We start from the raw sequence: 21,739 nt of genomic DNA on the forward strand, positions 1-21,739 counted from the left end.
TATTGAAGACTGCTTTTGACTCTTTTCTAACATGGACACTTCCATGACACAAGCACTGAAACTAAAGCAATGGTGGGAAAAAGATTGGTACCATATAGAAACATTTTTGGGGGGGGGGAAGCAAAAAAGTCAGACAGAAATTATGTTGTATTTCCATAAAGTTACACCAAGTGTGCCTGCCTCTCCTGCTTCCCCTTCCACCTCCTCCACCTCTCCTGCCCCCACGACAGTAAGACCAAAACCACCTCCTTTTCCTCCTCAGCCATGGAACACAATGAGGTTGAAGACCTCTATGATGAACTACTTCCACTGAATGAATACAAATAATCATCATGCCATATAGTTAATAAACCTTCAGTGGTGTGTGTGTGTGCATGTGTGTGAAAATCTAATAACTGTGTGGCAAAATCTGTACAAGACATTTTTGTGTCATCATCATTGCCTAAATATTCATTGGGTAGAACATTGTGTGCAAGATTTGTATGGAAGTGAATAGCCTCTCCTACATAGGCATAAGGTGAGTGATATTTAATGTAGATTAATGTTGTGTTAGCTTTATTACTGTTTTAAAACTTTGCTTTCAAAAAATTACATTTCTGTACAGTATTTCTCTCTCATAACTGGAGAAACTGCATATCATCACAGGTAAGTGGTTTTTAAAAAACTGTAACAATGTTACTAACACTGCATTATGAATATGACCTTAATACTGCATGCCATAAAAAATTTATAACAATTCACTCATTAGTGTACAAGTGATGCAATCATATCAGTTATACTGGGCTCCCACAAAGCTACCATATTTTTGCTTCAATGCATGGATCATTATACCTGTAAAAAATATGAATTTATTTTTCACCTTATCTTTTCATTTTTGATGTCTAGTATTAGTAATATGTATAATATTTATAATTTTTTGTATAAGACAGTGTTGATGTAGGTAGTGACAAACAATTCATCTTGTAAACATGATGCAAACTTATAGTATTAATAAATACAGTACTGCACTGTAAACATATATTCTCTTCCTTATGACTTTCTTAGTAAGATTTTCTTTTCTCTAGCTTGCTTTATTGTAAGAATACTGTATATAATACACATAACATACAAAATATGTTAATCAACTGTTTATGTTATTGGTAAGGCTTTTGGTGAACAGTAAGTTATCAGTAGTTAAGTTTTTAGAGGGTCAAAGTTATATGTGGATTTCTGGCTGCAAGGTGGGGTCTGTGTCCCTAACCCCATATTGTTCAAGGGTCAACTGTAATTGTTATAGCAGCCAGAAGTGACTAAGACACATTGTGACCATAGCCTGATCCTCGTGTCAAACCTAATAGAAAGGTGCTCTTATATACTGTGTAGAAATAAACAAAATTCTCAGAGGAGCAATAACATACCCAAGACCCTTTACAGAAGTGGAGGAGGCAGAATTTGAAGCTAGTTATGTCTGACTTCAGAGATCACTCTCTAGTATAACATGCAGACTACCTCTTGAATTATATAGCACAATATAAATGGAGGTACAACTTTTAGGGGCTCCAAGTCCCTGCATGAACATCAGAGAGGAGGCCAGATGCATCTTCCAAAGTCTCTGACAATGTCATTACTGGATATTGGTGAAGTTCTTGAAACCATAAAGGTCATAGTCCAACAATGACAGTGGATTTTGTCTGATCACCTGGTAACAGCTGCCTAAATGGCCAAATTGTGACCAATTCTTGGCTCAGCAGAAAAGAGTTGTGATGAACTGGCCACATCTGTCATGAGAGCTGGGGGCTGTGGGTGGCAGTGGGTGAAGCATGGCAGTTATACCAGACATCAGCCTCCTTGAGCTAGGTGACTTGCCCATGCTTGTATGGATGAGTATGTTCCCCACAGTCACTGTTCAGCAAACTGGTGTAAATAGAGAAATCATGAAGCTTCAGCCAGACCTTTTCCACCAACTGTAAAGGCAACTGAAGAACACAATGGATAATGCAACTGCTACTTTTGAACAAGTGCAATGCATGGATTGCGATCAAACCACAGCTTTACTTGTGTCCCCCACCATTTTTTAAAACTCCATTCACCAGGAATGATTTGTCCTGTCCTGACTTAAAAAAAGAGAAAGAGAGCTCTAGGTACATGTTTTGATTGTTCAGAGATGATAGTCCTACAGGCACTTGAGTCCCAAACACAGTTTCAATTTAGGCATTAGAATATCTAAACCCTTGTCACACTCCAGAGGCTGAATCTGACTGTTAAGTCTCCCTCTCCTAGTCTGGGTTCAGTTAGGGACATGGACCTTTTGTTACCTCTGGTTGTGCTCATCTTCCCCCATCTTGAGCTGCTTTCTCTCCTGGCAGGGATCAAAGTTGGGGAGAGTGTGCAAATAAAGGTGAGCTAGCCCAAATATCAGCTTCCTGACCTCTGGGCCTAGGAGGCATTCTTTGGTGTCTCTTAGAGTAGTGTTTTCATGGGCTCTTCCATGGCTCCCTGCTGCCCTCCTTTCTCCTGATAGTATATCCCATCCTCTTTCCTGTGGGGCCCCCTTGTCTCTTCCAGGAAGCCCCATGGGTAGGTCTCCTGTGCAGCCTACACTGCAAAAACTGTACATATCCCAGAGTCTAAGTTGTTGGTCAACCACTCTCTCATTCTCCAGATCTCCCAGGTGGAGTCAAACTCCAGCCCCAGCTTCCCAAGACCCCAGGAAGCTCTCAACCCTAGTCTTAAGTGACATTTCTCAGTGTGGTCCAGGATGATTCACACTGGAATCATCTGGAGGCAGCTGTTAAAATGCTTAGATCTGGCTCCCCCCACCTCCCCAATCCACTGAATTAGCATCTGGAAAGGAAGAAGCATGGAAATCAACATTGGGGGTCACCAGATAAAATACAGAACTCCAGATACATTAGGATTTCAGGTAAACAATGATTTTCTTTTAGTGTATGTATGTCCCAAACATTGCATGAGTACATATACTAGAAATATATTTTTTACCTGAAATTCAAAATTAGGGGTGCCTGGGTGGCTCATTTGGTTAAGTGTCTGACTTCAGCTCAGGTCATGATCTCACAGTTCATGAGTTCAAGCCCCACATCAGGCTCTGTGCTGACAGCTCAGAGCCTGGAGTCTGGTTCAGATTCTGTGTCTCCCTCTCTCTCTGCCCTTCCCTTGCTCATGCTCTGTCTCTCTCTCTCTCTGTCTCTCTGTCTCTTTCTCAAAAACAAACACTGAAAACAAAACAAAACAAGAAATAAAGTGGGCATCCTGCATTTTTGTCTGATAAATCTGACAACCCTAATCTGCACTGAATGAGCTCACCAGGCTGCACATCTAAGTCAGAGATCTATTGGTCAAGACTGTGGTTAAAAAAAAAAAAAAAAAAAAAAAAAATCACTATGATAATGCCACCCAGGGGGCCTCTGAAGTGTCCGCCAGGCAGTAGTCCCATAAGTAACCTATGTCACCATGTGCCTTCTTTTCTCTTTAGATTTCTATAGATTCCTTAAAGAGCACTGAGGCTTCTCTACACAGCTAGGCCCCCATATTTGCTCAATTGATAGGGAAGTATTCCCACTATAGTCTATAGGAATGGTACTTACTGGAGATGTGGCTGTGCTCAGTGGCTCTGTCCTCACCTGTCTCTCCCCTCCATCAGTTCAGGTATTTTGTAATCTGTTGTTATAGTGAAAAAGCTTGGCAAAAAAAAATGCTGTGTAGTGAATGAATATTTCACAAGAAATAGGGCTCAAGTCATATTAATAAGAGGGATTTAGACCCAGAAGGAAATGGATCTTCCTAGAGGTAAGCTGTACTTTTGTCTAGATACTTTCATAGAAAATGAACAGTAGTTTAGTGGATGTGCCCATCATCCCTGCCTCTCCACAAGTAGAGATTAGAGTAAGGGTCCGGGCTCCTCCTCCCCTCTGCATCCCTACTCCTAGAACCCGAGCAAAGGGAAAAACCACCAGCATTCAGCAGGAGTGTGAGTAGCAGGGCCAGGGGTAGGGAGAGAGATGAGTCTAAAGGAAGAGCAGAAGGAAAGCAGGAGTTTCCTAGTGACTAGGGCCCAGTGACTTGGTATGCTTTAGTACCTTAACCTATATGCCAGTAAAATAAAGGGTTAGCTCCCTGCCCCCCAAAAAAGAAAGGGTTAGCTCTTCATCAGGCCTCTTCTGTTTGAGGAGGCAGATTATATACCATTTGGAACAGATAGGGATTGCACTATCCCATGACCACAAAACAGACCTTGGCCCCATACTCAGAAAAGACACCTAGGTGCTGAGGAGCAGCTGCCTGCAAGGGGCCATAGGACAAGAGAAGGCGTCAGTCACTTGTCCTGGAATTTCTCCCCTCAGGAAGTAGCTGGAGCCGCATTCTTGGTATAGTAAAGAGGGGCCACCACCCAAGTCACTTGATCTCATTTTGGGCTTTATAACTTTATTAGTGGACCCTACTATTTCTTTTTTGCAACTAATAAAACCAAGAGAGCAGGCTAGACAGAGTAGACATTGTGGTCTGGAAAGTGACTTTAGGAACTGAAATTAGTGAGATTCACTTCCTACTGCTGGGCCTGGCCAGTGGTCAGGAAGACAGTACTGAGGATGCTTAGGTAGAGTCCACCCAAATAAGTGTGTTGAAAGTGCAGGGAAAAAATAGTAAGGTCCAAATCCCATGACTGAGTTGCTTACATAAGGAGAAGCCATGGACCAGGCATTTCCACCTCAGATCTGACTTTTCCGTCTTTAGAAATGGACAGGGGCCTATCTGGAGATCTGGAGGCTCCACCAGAAAGCAGTGGGAGCACAGATTGTCACCAGCTGGGCTGGGCATAGGGGATGCCAGGGCCTCTGAACCCAGCCTGTGAGGGTCACACCTGTAGCCCCAGATCAGAGGCCTGAGTAGAAAACTATGAGGGCAAATGTACTGGGTAGAGTGTTAGTGCTGGGAGACGCCTCTTGGCCTCCTGGATCTTCTCCCCAATCTATAGGTCCAGTCTGGCAACCCCTTGCTGATGTCTTATGCACAAATTCACAGAAGAACACTTACATGACCAGCTTTGTGGAAGAGGAGGCATATGAGCCTTTAAAAAGGGTGGGAGTGACCAGAGACAAAAGCAAGGTGCCCATCAAGGACTCAGTAAGGGATGGGTCCTGCCCAGATCAGCAGGAAGGGAAGCTAAGATAAGAAGGCTTCAAGGATGAGGTTCCTCTATGCAACCACCTTGAAAGCAAAATGGCAAGAGGAGAAGGCTTCATGACCGGAGTTCTCAAACCCACAGCCCATTGTGACATCACCAGCCAGAGAGTGGCTATAAGAAGGGAGGCTCTGTCAGCATCATTTCCCTCAGCCCTGGCTTTCATCACCTCCTAGGCCAACATCAAAGCCAAAGGCCATGCTCCTGTTATCAATGCTGGTGCTTATGTCCCAAGCCAAGGGCATATATCTCGGTATGTGGATCCCTCTCCCAGTGGCTAGAGTAGCTCTTCCAGGGGGGGCTAGGCATGAAAATGGTCCTGCTCACATCACTTTCATCCAGTCAGTGGTGCACATTAAGGGCTGAGGGAGAGATTTGGTTAGTGAGCTCATTGATTAGCTAATTGGCCACTAAGAGGCTGGCCCACAAGAGCACAAGAGCAGTAGTTTCAGGTTTTCCCACAAACCCCTTCTCAAAAATACTTCCCTTTATTTTCCTCTCTTTCCCAGCCCAAAGTTCAGACTGTTTGACCTTAAGTTTCAGTTTTGAAATCCTAGAATTTATCCCTGCATGAGTTGTTACTCATGTTGTACCTAGAAACAAGTGCCCAGAATGAGCTGAGTGTCAGACCACCAAATCAGAGGAAAAAGAGTATGGGGGCTGAGAGCATGACAGAGCTCCTATGCACTGCAGATGCAGAGCAGAAATATAGCTGGGCACACTCACATGTGTGCAAGAGGCTGGAAGGCCAAGCCCTTCTGTTGTCAGTAGGCAGCTCCTACTGCCTCCATTGTAGTTCTTTCTCCAAGGGATGGCTGAGGTTGGAAGGAGGCTGGGTTACTTAGCTGCTTTTATGGGTCACATCATTCTCCATGTTTAATTTACACACCTTCACAGTGGGGTCTCCACTCTCATCCCCATGCATGTGCTAGGATCTTATTCCAAGTCACACAGTGGGGGAGTGGAAGAGCTGGGATTTGCACCCATCTAACTCCAGGGCTCACATTCCCCCTTCTACACACTACTCCATGAAATGAACACAGCCTATTCACCTGGCCTCCTTCGTTCTGGCCTGGAGTTGACTGAAATATGATTGGGGGATGGCGCATAGTGTTGGGAAAGAATCAGCAGAACGCATCTCTCTGCCAGTGTGTTCAGTTGCAGCTGCTTCTCACCCATTTCAGCACTGCCTCCATCACAGCTTGGGGGTTTTGTGCTCTAGTATTAATCTCCAAGTCCACACAATTCTACACTGGTGATATTGGTTGTTCTCAGGACAAAGATGGAGAATGGAGCCCAGCTGCCAGCCTCATGGAGACTTTGGTGCAAGAGCTAATTCTGACAGCTAATGTGGCTTGAGGATTTATTCTGTGCCAAGCACTGTGTTGGGCACTTTAACACTCATTATCTCATTTAATCTGTGCATCTGGGTTTTCTAAGTTTATTTATTTATTTTGAGAGAGAGAGAACAAGCAGGGGAGGGGCAGAAAGAGGGAGGGAGAGAGAGAATCCCAGAGTCCACACTGTCAGCACAGAGCCCCACATGGGGCTCAAACTCATGAATTGTGAAATCATGACTTGAGCCAAAACTGAATCAGAAGCTTAACTGACTGAGCCACCCAGGCACCTTGTGCATCTGTCTTATAGGGTAGGTCCACTTTAAGAATGAAGAAAGGGAGTATAAGCAAGGTTTGTAGTTTTCCTCTGAATCATTCAATCAGTATGCAACAGAGACACCATTTGGATCCTGGGCTGTGGGACCCTAGTTTCTACCTTCTTAGCAAATGCCATATTCTGCTTCTCAGAGATGTTACACAACTGGCACCCATAGCAGTCATCCATCATTTGATCAAACCTCAAGTTCATAATCACTCTTAGTATTGTGGCACATTTCTTCCCGCATGCATAAGGCCAGCTTATTAACATGATTGAAGCCATAAGTTTGTATATGATTTTTTTATCTTGACTTTCCCTTCAGCATTGTCTCATGAGCATTTGGCTCACATCATTCAAAGCTCTCCATAAGCATAATTTTCATGGCTGAACGAAGGTGCTCTACTTAGTCATGACCTTGAGGATGTCTTCAATCTGTTACCATTATAGAGATCACTGTAGTGAACATCTTTATACTGTTGAATTCCAGATTCTTCCCTTAGGATAAATTCCCAGGAGTGCAACCACTGAGTCAGAGGATCATTCACCATTGCTCCTGCCTGCCAGCTGTGATGCTGTGGTTCCACTAGCAACAAGGCTGGCATGTCTCCTTCCCTAGATGCAGCTTACATTCTGATGTCAGACAAAGAGGGATGAATAATGTCTGACTTAACACAATGATAAAGCCATGAAGAAACATAATGCAGGGTAGGAGATAAAGAGGGGCCAGGATGGGAGGGACTGGGAAGACCTTTCCAAAGAAGTGATTCTTGAACAAAAGCCTGAGCAAAGTGAGCCATGCAGCCATCTGAGAGAAGAATATCCCAAAGAGTGGCACTGAGTAGTGCTAAGAACACCAAGCATGAAGCCAGATTGTCTTGGTTCAAAACTTGGTATGCCCATGATTAGCAATGTCACACTGGGCAAATTGCTTAAACTCTGTCGCTCAGCTGTTTCAACCATAAAATGAGGATGATAATAATAGTACCTACTACATAACATTGTTATGAAAATTAAGTAAAACTGGTCTTTGTAGAGTGTAACCGTGTGTGACATACAGCAAACCATCTATGTGTGTTTGGCAAATAAAAGAGGAAGTACAGATTCAAAAGTTCTGCAAAGAGGGTACCTGGGTGGCTCAGTCGGTTGAATGTCAGGCTTTGGCTCAGGTCATAATCTTGAAGTTCATGGGTTTGAGCCCCATGTTGAGCTCTGTGGTGACAGCTTGCTCAGAGCCTGGAGCCTACTTCAGATTCTGTGTCTCCTTATCTCTCTGCCCCTCCCGTTAGTGCTGTGTGTCTCTCTGCTTTCAAAAATAAATAAATACAAAAAAAATTTTTTAAGTTCTGAAAAAAGCCTTTATAGATTACTGACAGCTGAAGCTCTTGACACATAGTGTTGAATTTTCACTCTAGTCTTTATTTTTAAGGAAAAAAAAAATGACCACTACTAGGTCACTCCAACCTACACTACAAAATCCTCAAAATGTTCATTGAGTGAAAAGTTGGAAAAGTAGCATCAAGAAAGAGACAAGAGCAGATCTTAGGCTCTTTACAGTCAAATTCATTCCTTGTTCCAGAACACAAAGTGGACCTTCAAGTCAGCAAATATTAATGGAGTATCTCCTCCTCCTAGGGCAAAGAGCTGCACCCATATTCTCTCCAGAGGTGAATTCTCTTCTCTTCACAAGCAGCCACATTCTTTGCTCTCAGCTTCCCAGAGCATGGAGCTGCTCTGCTTGGAACACAGTGTTCTAACCTACCACAGCTCAAGGCTTGCAGTAGGTCCTAGCCCTTTCTGGGCCACCTTTCTGGTTTCCCATGTGTATGTCTCCTGTGGCTGCTGTAACAAACCAACACAAACCTAATGGTTTAAACAACATGCATGTTTAACCTTACAGTTCTGTAGGATAGATATCCAGCACAGATCTCAGCGGGCGAAGATCAAGCTGTCACCAGGACTTTGTTCGTAATCTGAGGCTTTAGGGGAGATTTTTGCTTGCTCCAGCTTCTAGAGGTCATCTGTATTCCTTGGTTTGTGGCCCCTCAATCTTCAAAGCCAGCAATGCTGCATCTCTGCATGCTTTTCTTCCACAGTCACACCTCTCTTTTACTTCCTTCCACCATGTTAAGGACCCTTGTAACTGCATTGGACATTGTACCGTTATCCATAATAATCCCCTATTTTAAGATCAGCAGATTACCAACTTTAATTCCATCTCCCAAATCCCCTTTGCCCTGGAAGGTAACAGTCACAAGTTCCAGGATGTGGTCCATTAAGACGTGGATGTCAATGGTGGGGTGGGGGGAGTGCATTATTTTGCCTACCACTCCAGGGATGGCTCTGGACCAAGTATTTTACTGTGATTTCTCCTTGGACTAGAGCAGAAATAAACTCAGTGAAGTGACTTGCCTGAGATCATAATGCTGTGAGAGGAGATAGAGCCAACACTTCTGACCCAGGTCCCAGACTCTGTTTAACAAAATAAACCATCTGTTGGCTTACTTATGTTCCTAGAGGTGATTTACAGGGCCAGCCTCTCTTTCTTCATCTCTAGAATGGGTATAGTGATAACTACTTATAAGCCTCTATGGAAACTGACCAAATGTCGCATCTTTTCCCTTTTTGTCTCTTTCATTCTACCAGAATGTGGTAAAAGACCCATTTTTGAGGACGGAACTCAGTATTCCAGAATCATAGGGGGGATGGAGGCTGAGGTGGGTGAGTTCCCATGGCAGGTGAGTATTCAGGCAAGAAATGAACATTTCTGTGGTGGCGCAATCATCAACGAGTGGTGGATTGTCACTGCTGCTCACTGCTTATTTTCTGAAGAGCTATCGTGAGTATCAAAATCCCATTGCTTCTGATAGTATTCAGAAGCCCCCAGGGCACACCCACACTCAGCACAAGACCTGATTGCTGAAGGAAATCCTAGACCTGGTCAGTCCTGAGTCAGCCAGGAATGACTACTACCCAACACCACCAGCCCCATGGAAGATAAGGCAGTGAACATGAGACTAGCATCTTTTGTGTCCTCCTCATTGTCACCCAGGACTAATAACTATGGTTTCCCTGAGGTCACACACTGTCCTTTTCAGGAACATTTGTGGTTTGGTGGAGTCAAAGGGCTTGGTCCGTTTGCCTCTTCTAGGACATTTAAGTCCTTCTAGGAAGAAACCCTCCTAATTCTGGAAGTCTGAGATCCTGGGCTGTCTGACACCCTATTTACTTGCTACTTGTGGAGTTTTCTCTGCACTCCAGGAGACTGGTTGTAAATCTAGCATAATCATGATTCAGTTACCTGCTAGGAAACTACCTGCATTAACTTATTCATTCAGACATCAACCCTGAAACAGGTAGATGAATAACCCCATTTTAACTCATTCAATTTTACAACAGCCCTCAGAGGCAGGTAGAATGAGCAACACTATTTTACAGATAGGGAAACAGATCCAATCAGCCTAATGACTCACAGAAGGTGCACATACAATAAACAGAAATAGGAATTAAGTCCTGCTCCAGAGCTTATGCTTTCTGCTGTATCTGCTACACTACCCCAAGAAAGTTTGAAGATGCAAAGAAAGGTTGACTTTTAAAAGTTAATAAAAAAATAGGGGAAAGTTTCACCATGGCATAACCAAGGAAACTTGTTGCATATGCTTCTATAATATACTTAAGGATTGGTTATTGGGAAGTTTCTAGCCATTCTGCTTGGAGAGAATTACTAAATTATTATCAAAGATTCTTTCTGCTTAATCAATGGTAGACTAGATTAAATTCTGTGCTGAGTCTATTAAGTTGCTGGTAGACAAGTCAATGTAATAACACCTCACTTATCTGAAGCATGTTTGATACAGTGGTCCTTTCTGTATTCTTTGGAGTCCCCAAAGCTAAAACTTCTTCTGTAACATTAAGCAGGAATGTGCCATTCACATCTCTAGGACTGTGCTGGAGCAGCGACATAGCTGTGGTCTTGCCACTCTTGCTCTTTCACTTCCCTCTACCTTCTTCAAATTCTCACATCTTCTGAACAGCAGCCCCAGTATGACAAGTTCTTACGGCCCCTAGAACTATATGGGATTTAGGTTTTTGGGGCATAGCAAGTTCTTTGTGCTTTGTGACTTCTCTTCCCCTCCCTCTTCCCCCTGTCTGGCTCTATACCACCAGTCCAATGGACTTGAGTGTTGTGCTAGGAACCAATGACTTAAGAAGCCCATCCCTGGAAATAAAGAGGGTTACCAGCATAATTCTTCACAAGGACTTTCAGAGAGTCAACATGGACAATGACATCGCCTTGCTGCTGTTGGCCTTGCCCATCACCTTCAGCGGATTGAAAGAGCCCATCTGCCTGCCCAGGAAGCTCAGCCCCTCCATGTGGCACAAATGCTGGGTGGCAGGATGGGGTCAGACCAACACTGGTACGTGACTGCTCAACATTTCTTGAGAGCTTCTGGGGGAGGAGCCACATCATGGGTATCTGAGGATGGGCCAGTAAATCAAAAGATATGGACAGGAGCATGAAAGGAGAGGGGACCAAGGAAGGAGAGAAGAGAAAAGGACTTGGATTGGAGCAAATCCCCGCATACCTGAAGCTCAGAGATGCCAAATCTCAGCTCTTCCTAGTGCCAAGGAAGCATCTCCTCAAAGCCCCAAGCTGAGATGTTAGGTCCAAGCCAATCCCCGGGTGTGGTCATATTCAGCCAGCACAGAGCAGCCTTGTTTGTTTGTTTAACTGCATTTAAACTCTCCAGTTTGCCAGGGGGCCCCATACTTTTTATTCACTCACATCTGCCTTGATTCACACATTGATATTTCCCACCTGGTTCCTACGGGCATTCAGGATGCCTGCCCTGGCCTAGACTTTTGATGGTCCTGGAGTGTTGCCCAACCATTCTTAGAAATGAATCTGTTGTTACTTGTTGTTACATTATTACTTGGCCAAAATAGGAGAAACTGTACCAGGGTAGAAAGGGATTATGAAAGCCCCCTTGGATTATCCCCAAAGAAAATAGGTAGGGGAAGAGATGGGAACAGTACAGCAGTCTCAAGCCTGAACAAGACTCTTAAGTCCATAAGGAGCTTTGCAACCAGCTGGGGTCTGGAAGATGGTACGTATTTCAGGAGTTTGGTAACTATAGGACAACTAAAGTAACATTGTTTCTGGGATCTGGGCACTACTGGAGAGTTAGAAGTGAGGAGGTAGCAGATGAGTACATTTAAGACTAAAATTACTCAATAAGGAGAATAATTTGGAAATCTGTGTGGTCTGGGTTAATGAGATAGAAGTCCAGACAAGTTCATGAAAGCCAGCAGTCCAGAGTGGACCTTGGCAAATCCCCTATAAAGACCCTTAACCAACCTACCCTTGCCTGGAGAACTTGAAAGCATTTTTACTGGGAGTGCAAACCCACTTTCAGCAGCCTGTTTTGGGGAAGTGCCACACTCACATATTAAAAAGTAACAATAGGTACACATGCTGAAGAGGCAGGATTATGTTAAGAAATGATCAATAGCCAGTTCCAAGAAGTCAAGTATGTAGGGCTGGTTGGAGTCAAGCAGGAAGCCTGCTTAGGAGCAAGAATGTGATTTTGAATAAGAGGAATAATTCAAGTAGGAGGAGAATTGTTCGGACAAGCCTGGGATGGTAGAGTAAGTGAACTGCATGGGGTTACTGGAAGGAAGTGGAGAATGGAGGATGTGAAGGAAGGTGGACGAGAGGCTCATGGGACATGGGGAAGCGTAGCGTGATCTGGTTGCATTATCAGCACCGGGACTGCTGTCTAATGACTTTTCTAATGTGCTTTCTCTGTGGACTAGACGACAAAAACTCTATGAAAACTGATCTGATGAAAGTGCCTATGATCATCATAGATTGGAAGAAATGTTCAAAGGCATTTCCAAGACTTACCAAGAATATGCTGTGTGCTGGATATGAGAATGAGAGCTTTGATGCTTGCCAGGTAATTAGGAGGTATCTCCACCCTCACCCTACAGAGTCCTATCACCTCAGGACTGTCAATGCAAGGGTATCCTTTCCTCACTGAGAAAGACAATAAGAGTCTGGAAAATGTATAGGAATCAGGGCTCAGCCATGGGAATGGGGGAATGGGGTCACGGACTGTGGAGTGCTCTTTGTCAGATCCTTGGAATTAGTGCATGCCCATGAGTCAGTATGCAGCAACACTACATAAATATTTCTGCTCTTCTCCAGATACACTACAAAAATAGGACTCCAAGACTTTTCCATTTCTTGGACTTCTTGAAAAACAAACAGGATTTGAGATTCATATAAGGAATTGTTTCATTTTCATTAATTTAGCAACTACTGTTACACACATTAAGCCCTAGGGAATCCATCATAAATGAGACATAGTTTCTCACCTAAAGGAGCCCATTATCTTCTGAGAAGGCAGTTACTGAGTAAATGCCAATAATATTTTGGATGATACATGTGGATGAACTGAAGACTGATGTCTTAGTTTTAATAAAATAAACACAGCAAATTAAAGAGAAAAATATTTTTGATTGATGCTATAAAAATAGAGGAAAAACTCAGAAATTAGTTTTCTATGGCTCTAAGGATGAATGATAGGTTTTGTCTTTAAAGCTTAAGGTTCTTTCTTTCTCTTGGGAGATGCTTTCTTCATCATCACCTTGAAGAGCCCACTTACTCCTACTTATTTGCTAGGCAATGGATCTGGTCACTGGTGTAAAACTATGAATGTAGATTTCAAATATTCTATGGAGTAATGAAAAAGCTGTCTCATGGAAGGGGAGAGTATCTACAGAATTATCTATTATTGTTTACCCCTGGTAGGCTCTGAGATGGGGCCTTTTCAGGGAGTTTCTGGGATAGGTTGAAGGAATCAAGGGAGAAGAGAATGGAGAAGGGGCTCTGAGGCAAGGAAGAATGGACTCCAGCAACAATGGTGTGGAGTTTATTTTTTAAGTGATTATTTATATATTTTGAGAGACAGATAGAAAGTGAATGGAGGAGGGACAGAGAGCAAGGGACACAGAATCCCAAGTAGGCTCTGCACTGTCAGTGCAAAGCCCGATACGGGGCTCAAACTCACGAACCAGAGATCATGACCTGAGCTGAAATCAAGAGTTGGATGCTTAACTCACTGAACCACCCAGGTGCCCCAATGATGCTGAGTTTAGAAGGAGTCTCCCACGTGGTGAATACTGTGAGGACCAAAAGGAGAGACAAAATCAATGTCACATTAACCTTGTGTTTTCTTCATATTCTGGACACTTTAAAACATTATAAAACAAAAAAAGAGAATTGGAACTTCTGGTTCTCAACAAGATGAAGTAGACACATTTCCCCCAATCCCTCTGACTAAGTACAGCTAAAAGTACTGGACATTATATCGTAAAACAAAAGCCAAATGTGTCACAGGGAGACACTTTTTTGTGCCAACAGACATTTCACTAAACGAGATATATAGATGGCAAATAACATGAAAAGAGGTTAAATGCCATTAGCCATTAAGCAAATGCAAATTAAAGCTACAATGAGATATCACTACATCCTTTTCAGAATGGCTAAAATAAAAAAGTGACACCTTCAAATGCTGACAAAAATGCAAAGGACCTGAATCACTCATTCATTGCTGGTGGGAATTTAAAATAGTCCAACCACTCCGGAAAATAGTTTGGCAGTTTCTTTTAAAAAAAAACAAAAAAACAAACAAAAAAAAAACAAACTAGATGCATTCCTGCCATACAACCCAGCAAATGACAGTCTTAGGCACTTAGTCCAGAGAAATGAAGACATGTATTCACATGAAAACCTGTACAGGACAGTTTATAGCATTCATAATAGCCAAAAATTGAAAACAATAGTCTTGAAAGATGTGGATGGCTAAACTGTGATACATCAAATACCATGTAATACTACTCAGTTTTGACAAAAAGAAACTATTGATGCATGCAACAATGTGGATGGGTCTCCTGAGACTCATACTCTGTGAAACAAGCCAATCCCCAGAAGTCCCACCCTGAATGATTCCATTTACATAACATTGTAGAAATGACAAAATTATAGAAATGGAGAACAGATTTGTGGTTGCCATGGATTAAGGAAAGGTTGCAGGTGAGAGGGAAGTGGATGTAGCACAAAAAGGGCAACATGAGGGATCCCTATGTCAATGTCAACATCCTGGTTGTGCTACGCTTTTGCAAGATGTTATTATTGGAAGAATATGGGATCTGTTTGTATTATTTCTTACAACTGCACATAATTCTACAACTGTATCAAAATTAAATAATGAAGAGAAGACAAAGCTTCCCAATAATAGAAATTACAGAAAGATTTCAGATCGTAGCCAGGCCACAGACTCAAAGAGCAACCATTTCATAGGGAAGCAGGAAGAAAAGGGCTCCAATATCAATAGAAAAGGGGAAATAACATTTAATAGATAAGATTGAAAAGGTAGGGCATTTGGAGAGAATGTGGGAAAAAATCACAAAGGCTTGAAACAGCATCATATCCTCAGGGAATTTCCAATATTTCAGAAGCCAAAAGTCATAAAAGATGAGTCGGGGGAAGTGGGCAGAGCAATATCACCAAGGGAGGTTTGTGCCAGGCATGGAAGACTTGCTGTATCCCAGGCTGTCCCTCCCACTGCTCACCCAAGAATATAAGAATCAGAACCCACGAGCACTCCCACCTCCTATTTCAATCTGTTTGATTCAACACTATCCCACATTCAAATGGCCAAAGCCAACTATGGCAAAATTTGAAATAATTAAGTGTCATCTTTGAGGACATTTTTTTGTACCCTTTGCTAGATCTACCATCTGGAGTCTAGGATTTTTGCTTTAATGCCTCTCCTACTAACATGTACTTTAGTGAAAGCTTCTAGAATTAATTATCTATTATCTAAAAATGTTATAAATGAATGTGCTGTTATCATTTTAAGCCTTGTTTTTAAAATTGTGAAGTGAGAAGCCTTGCTCTCTGTTTAGAAAGCTTTCTATTGTTAAGAATAAGCTGACAGTGATGTAGTCAAGGAAATTTTTCTGAAATTACACGATATTATCATCACTTAAAAACAGATAAACCAGGAAGACAGTCCCCTAGGGCTTAAAAATAATTGACTTTAAAAATAAAATCATACTTTTATATTTAGCAAATTTTTAAAAACCATGTCATCACATAATTCAGGAAAATGATAATTTTATAATGAAAACATTTAAATATGCCCAAAATAATAGTAATAAGATCATGCTATATTTAAAATACAAATTAAAATAAAATGTTACAGTGGTGCCTGGGTGGCTCAGTCCATTAAGCACCTGACATTGGCTCAGGTCATGATCTTGCAGTTTATAAGTTCAAGCTCCACATTGGGCTTTGTGCTGACAGCTCAGAGCCTGTATCCTGCTTTGGATTCTGTGCCTCTTTCTCTCTGTACCCCTCCCCTGCTCACTCTCTGTCTCTGTTTCTCAAAATAAATAAACATTAAAAAATTTAATCAAATATTATAATTAAAAACAACTGAATTTTTTCTTTACTTTTCTCAACACTTTTCCTCTTTGTAGTAGCCTTAAAAAGGTTATACTATGAAAAATAAAGAGTTCAATTAAAAATAATTTTTAGAGGCATCTGGGTGGGTCAGTTGGTTGAGCATCCCACTCTTGATTTAGGCTCAGGTCATGATCAAGTTCGTGGGATCAAGCCCCACATCAGGCTCGATTCTCTGTCTGTCTTTCTCTCTCTCTCTGTCCCACTGGCTCTCTCTCTAAGATAGCTAACCTTAAAAAAGAAATAAAGAACAAAATGCACTGTTTTCTTATCTGTCTTGGCTCCAGCAGAAATGTTGTCGTATTCATGTGTGAATTCCCAGTGCCTAGTGCAGAGCTTGACGCGTGAAAAATGCTCAACAAATGCTTGTCAAATAGATGAACTTTCCAAGGAAGTCAGCAACTATCTATCAGTAAGACAGCATTAGTGGAGGGGATGTCTGAGAAAGGTCCTCAAGGAGGCTAAGAGTCTGCAGGTGGAGAGGAGATCAGCTCGGCTGTTGGGATGTCTGGTCATGGGACTGCCAAGCTGACTTGGATTTTGACTTGAGCTGTTTTTATTTTTAACTACTTTATTTTTTTAGAGCAGTTTTAGGTTCATGACCAAACTGAGAAGGAGGTATAAGGATTTCCCATTTACCCCCGTCCGTATAATAGGTTTAACCTCTCGTACTACCCACATCCTCCATCAGAAGGGTACATTTGTTACAACTGATAGACCTACACTGACACATCATATCACCCAAAGTTCATGCTATACTTTAAGGTTCATTTATGGTGCTGTCCATCCTCTGAGTTAGGAGAAAAGTATAATGACACATATCCATCATTATAGTATCATACAGAGTAGTTTCACCGCCCTGTGTTATCTTGAGCTCATCACCCATGATGCTTTCACAGAAGTCTTATTTCCCTCCATAGAATCTTTTACTTTTAGAATTACAGACTTTTTAGAGCTTGAAAAGAATATATGGAAATATTTGATCAAGACTGTTTCACAGATGACAAAACATGGTTATTTCAATCATCAATCATTCCCTTCACTATCTGAATGAATCCAAAGCAGTGTAATAAATTCCTAGCTCTTTTACACATATTCAACAACCTCATTTTCTCCACTACCTTGTACCATGGGCTGGGCAGTGCTCACTGCCAGAGAAAACAGAAATTTAGAATTTAAGAGATTTGCTTGAAGTCCAGGTGGTAATGTGGCCAGGCTGGAAGCCAAGTCATCTGCTTCTATCCCAAAACAGACAGGAGTGATCACATGGCATAATTATCTCAGTGTGGTGAACTTGAGAGGCTCCTGTGGTCAGTATGTTTCTTACCAGACAGGTCTCTGGCTATCAGACTTAGTCCTTGGAAGAAAGTCTTCCTTAGGCACCTAGCTATTGTTAGCAATAAGCTGACAGTGATGCGGCCCTGGCTGTCATCAGTCCTGGGTCCTTAATTGGCTGAGGCCAGACCCTCCTTTGAGGTAATCTTTGCCTTTTCTTTCCAATAGAAAGAAAGAAATTAAGTTCATGCATAAAAGAACATGTATGTACAGATGTCCTTCTTGGTCCCAAGAGTCCATGAAGAGAATCTCTATTTCCTAAATTTATAAGCAATGTTTGTAATACATAAGGGTAAAATAACAATATTAATACATTTCTAGGGCATTTGTTCCATAGCATTTACCCTGTGCCAAGTGATTTATAGATTCTTAAAATTTCATCTGTTAACAGTCTTGGGAAGTGGTTGGTATTATCTCCATTTGAACAATGTGGAAATTGAGGCTTAAGAGAGTTACTTGCCCAAGGACAGTTCTTTCCATGTTGTGTAAGAAAATAACATATAATCAAGGCAACATATTCATAAGATTTTTTATAACATTCATCCCTTCATAAAATGAAGAAAGTTATAAAAACAAAATTTATGGAAGGAGTTATTTGAATGGAAATCCTATTGATTTGGTTCTTGCCCAATGACCGACTGAAACAAAACTAGCACAACATAAAACACGCACTCTCAAAAGCCAGACAAGTGTTTGAGGCAGTGTTTTGTATTGGAAAGGACAGTTTTGGTTTTGGCCCACATTTACTGGGTGTCCTTGAGCCTCCACCTCTTTGTTAATTCTCTGTATATCCCTCTGGTTGGGGATGTGTTCTTCAATCAACCCAAACTCCATTTGAACACATTTATTCATTATTTCCCTCTGAACTTTATCTCTGTTATCCACTCCCTATGACCTTGGAACTATTCCTCATCATTTATATCCAAGGTCATTTGTGGTTCAGATCCTCATATTTTCATGTCCTCTTAACTAGTCCCTCTACTTCCTGTCTGACTTCCCTCCAGTCAGTGCCTCACACAGTCTTCTTGTCAAATTCCTCTTCATCCTTCAAACTAAATGTTTTGAAGTCTACCCTGACAGACCTTCCCCTCAACATAATCAATTCTTCCTCGCTTTGTACTGCTTCTATGTTGTGTTTGTACTTCTATCCCATCGAACACAGTTTATTCTATTGGTTTACATTTCTCTCTTCCACTAGAGCATAAGGTTTTGTATTCCAAAGGCCTGACAATTAGTTTTTCCACAGTGAAGATTTGTTAAATAGGAGTGATCAATTTTTGATCACTTTTTGATAAATTCTGACCAATTTTTGAATTATAAAATGGGAGTCAAAATCCCTACCTCATGTGAGGTAGTGGGGTTGATGAGAAATAAAAGTCAAGGGGATAGCTCTGTGCCTCACTTATGATGTCTGGGAAACGTTAATGTTCCTCCTCCACCTGTTAGAGCTTATTATAAGATTCCATTCATTCTAGTCACCTGTTGATGACATTGGTAAATTAAGCTATGTCTCCACTGAAGAAAGGCCTGAATGATTGTAGCCACTCAGCAACTTCCATGAAAGGCAAGCAACAAGATGGAAAGAAAGTGTGCTTTGGGATCAGGAAGTCCTGGTTCCAACTCTGGTTGGGCTACTCTGTAGCCCTGATCAGGTCTTCAATTCCTTAAGCCTCATTTTCCATGTATTAAGATGGATAAAAGGAAGTCATATATGTGAGTGGTATATGGTGAGGACCAAGCATATATTTTCTCTGTATAAATCATGTGAGTCATAGACCCATGAGATTCCACCTCAGGGGGGTCACACATTTAGAAAAGCTCATTTGTGCCCTGCAGACACCCACACAAAAGAAATAAAAAGGAACATCATTCTCTTTCATGGCTCTGGAAGCACATCAAAGGAGACTCAATTCATTTCCACAGCTCTAACAATACTTCTTGTATCCTGTTTTCATTCTTTTCTTTTATAGCCCTTCCTGTAGCTTCTTATTTGATAAGGTCTCATTCTTCTAGGTCTGTGTAGCATTCTCTCTGTCTTCCAGCCCCTCTCACTGTATTGTAGATGCAATTATTTTTCTTACCAATTTTCTCTCCTCCTCCCTATTCAGTGTTGTCCTCTCCACTGTTTATAATCTACACCTGCAACTCCCAGAGCCAGCTTGACAGCAGCGCTCTTCTCCCTTGGGCCCAGGAAAGGTGTAGGCATTGGTCAACAATGGCAAGATTTCCTTTGGCAACCAGGAACCAGGAACAGGGGAGATCAGTGCATTCTCTCAATTCATGAGCTATGCTCTGCCTCAAATGAACAGTCAAGAATGGTACTCACTATTAACTGTGTCCTCTGCCCACAGGGTGACAGTGGGGGGCCTCTGGTCTGCACCACAAAATCTGACAAGAATTGGTACCAGGTGGGCATCATCAGCTGGGGCAGGAGCTGTGGACAGAAGAACACTCCGGGAATATACACCTTGTTAGAAAATTACAACCTCTGGATCAAGAATGTGACCGAGATAGAGGGAAGGCCTTTTAACGCTGAGGAAATGAGATCTCCTCCCAGCAGGAAACAAGTGAGGTCTCATGCTGCAGAATTTCCAGAGACAGGCAGCCCCAGATTCTGGCTCCTGATTTCCCTTCTGTCCTATATGCTATTCTAGGCCATTTTCTACTGATAATAAAGCAGGTGCTATTCCTTACCCAAGGAAGATGTGTGAAAGTGTGCTACCAGCAGAGGGACAGGCTATGAGATCAGATCTAAGGTCCAGGAATTGAGAGTGATAATAGAAAGTAGGACTAGAAAGACAGACTGCATCACTGGCTTGGGGGGTGGGCTTTGGGTCCCTGCATTAGCCAGTACTCTTTCCACTGCAGGTGAATTATCTATATCAAACCATCTAAGACCAAAAACAGCTATTTATAGATATACATAACAGAAAAATACCTAGAGTAGAGTTTGGCTTCAGGCATGGCTGAAACTAGGGGCTCAACAGATGTTGACAGGGACTATTTTATTTATAACGATAACCCTCAAAAAGAGCTTTCAAGTGGTGACCATAATGACAACATAATGATCCAGTTTGCATCCTACCAACTTAATAGCCCCAGTAAAAAGAGAGAGACTTGTTCCTCATAATTCTAGCAAAAGTCTGTGGTCTAATTCTTGTGCTCCAGTCAATCTTGTGCTATGGTCCATCACTGCTCGTCACTGTGGCCAACAGTGGCACTCTCCATGGTGAGAGGTTCAAGTGACAAGTCCATTCCAGGAACCAACAAAGGCCAGCCATTCAGAACTATGTGCACTGATAATGGGTGCAGGTGGCATCCCACACAGAAATAAGGGTGCAATTAACAGGAAAAGAGGACTGTGTACTGAAGATGTCCCTTGATGATGGACATTTTAGCTGGCTGGCCCCCAAGGCAACTGAATCTCAGGCTCCTGAGAGCTTATGAAGAAATTATGTCCAAAAATTGCTGCTTCAGGACCACTGGAAAAGCAAGGTTAGAGTGGGGGAAAATAGCACTAGGAGGTGTTTTGTCTCATAATCTCCTTCTAAAGAAGTATCAGCCATGCTGTAGATCATGGAAAAAACCCAACCTTCCATTTAAAGCTTTACATTTCCTAAATTACCACTTAGTCTTTAGTGTGGCCTAGGGAATCCAATGGAGATGAAAGTCAGAGGAAACAGGCACATGACAACACTCAGTAATTTGGTCTTATATTGACAACTCACACTGTCAGATTCTGGAGGACTTAGCAGAAGGCAGGACAGCATCTTCAAGAAGCTTCTTGGCAAACAGTAATTTGTCCCACACCTGACCCTCCCAATTGAGTGCTAGAGGGTGTGGAACCCAGGAATCTACAGGGGGACATTTTCACAGGCTGACAGAACCTAGAAATCTCCTCACAGAGACTGAAACAGCTTGAGGGAGAAGTGAAGTTTTTCCAAGCATGGAAAGAAGAGCAAATGAAGGACTAGTTTGAGATAAGCATCATTAATTTGACTCAAGAATAAACTGGAAGTGAAAATTGGTAGCAAGCT

At 42.1% G+C, this 21,739-nt stretch overlaps 1 protein-coding gene across 1 annotated transcript; it reads left to right on the forward strand.

The window, feature by feature from the left end:
* The first annotated feature begins 5,308 nt into the window (after positions 1–5,308).
* PRSS55 (serine protease 55) lies at positions 5,309–20,400 on the forward strand. Its single transcript, XM_077769730.1, has 5 exons — positions 5,309–5,432; positions 9,479–9,671; positions 11,000–11,250; positions 12,650–12,792; positions 20,054–20,400. The coding sequence occupies exons 1-5, from the start codon at positions 5,378–5,380 to the stop codon at positions 20,354–20,356; spliced, it is 945 nt and encodes a 314-aa protein (XP_077625856.1). The 5' UTR covers positions 5,309–5,377; the 3' UTR covers positions 20,357–20,400.
* Positions 20,401–21,739: the final 1,339 nt, after the last annotated feature.

The sequence above is a fragment of the Crocuta crocuta genome, unplaced genomic scaffold (assembly GCF_008692635.1).
Source record: "Crocuta crocuta isolate KB4526 unplaced genomic scaffold, BGI_CrCroc_1.0 scaffold551, whole genome shotgun sequence".
Lineage (NCBI taxonomy): Eukaryota > Metazoa > Chordata > Mammalia > Carnivora > Hyaenidae > Crocuta > Crocuta crocuta.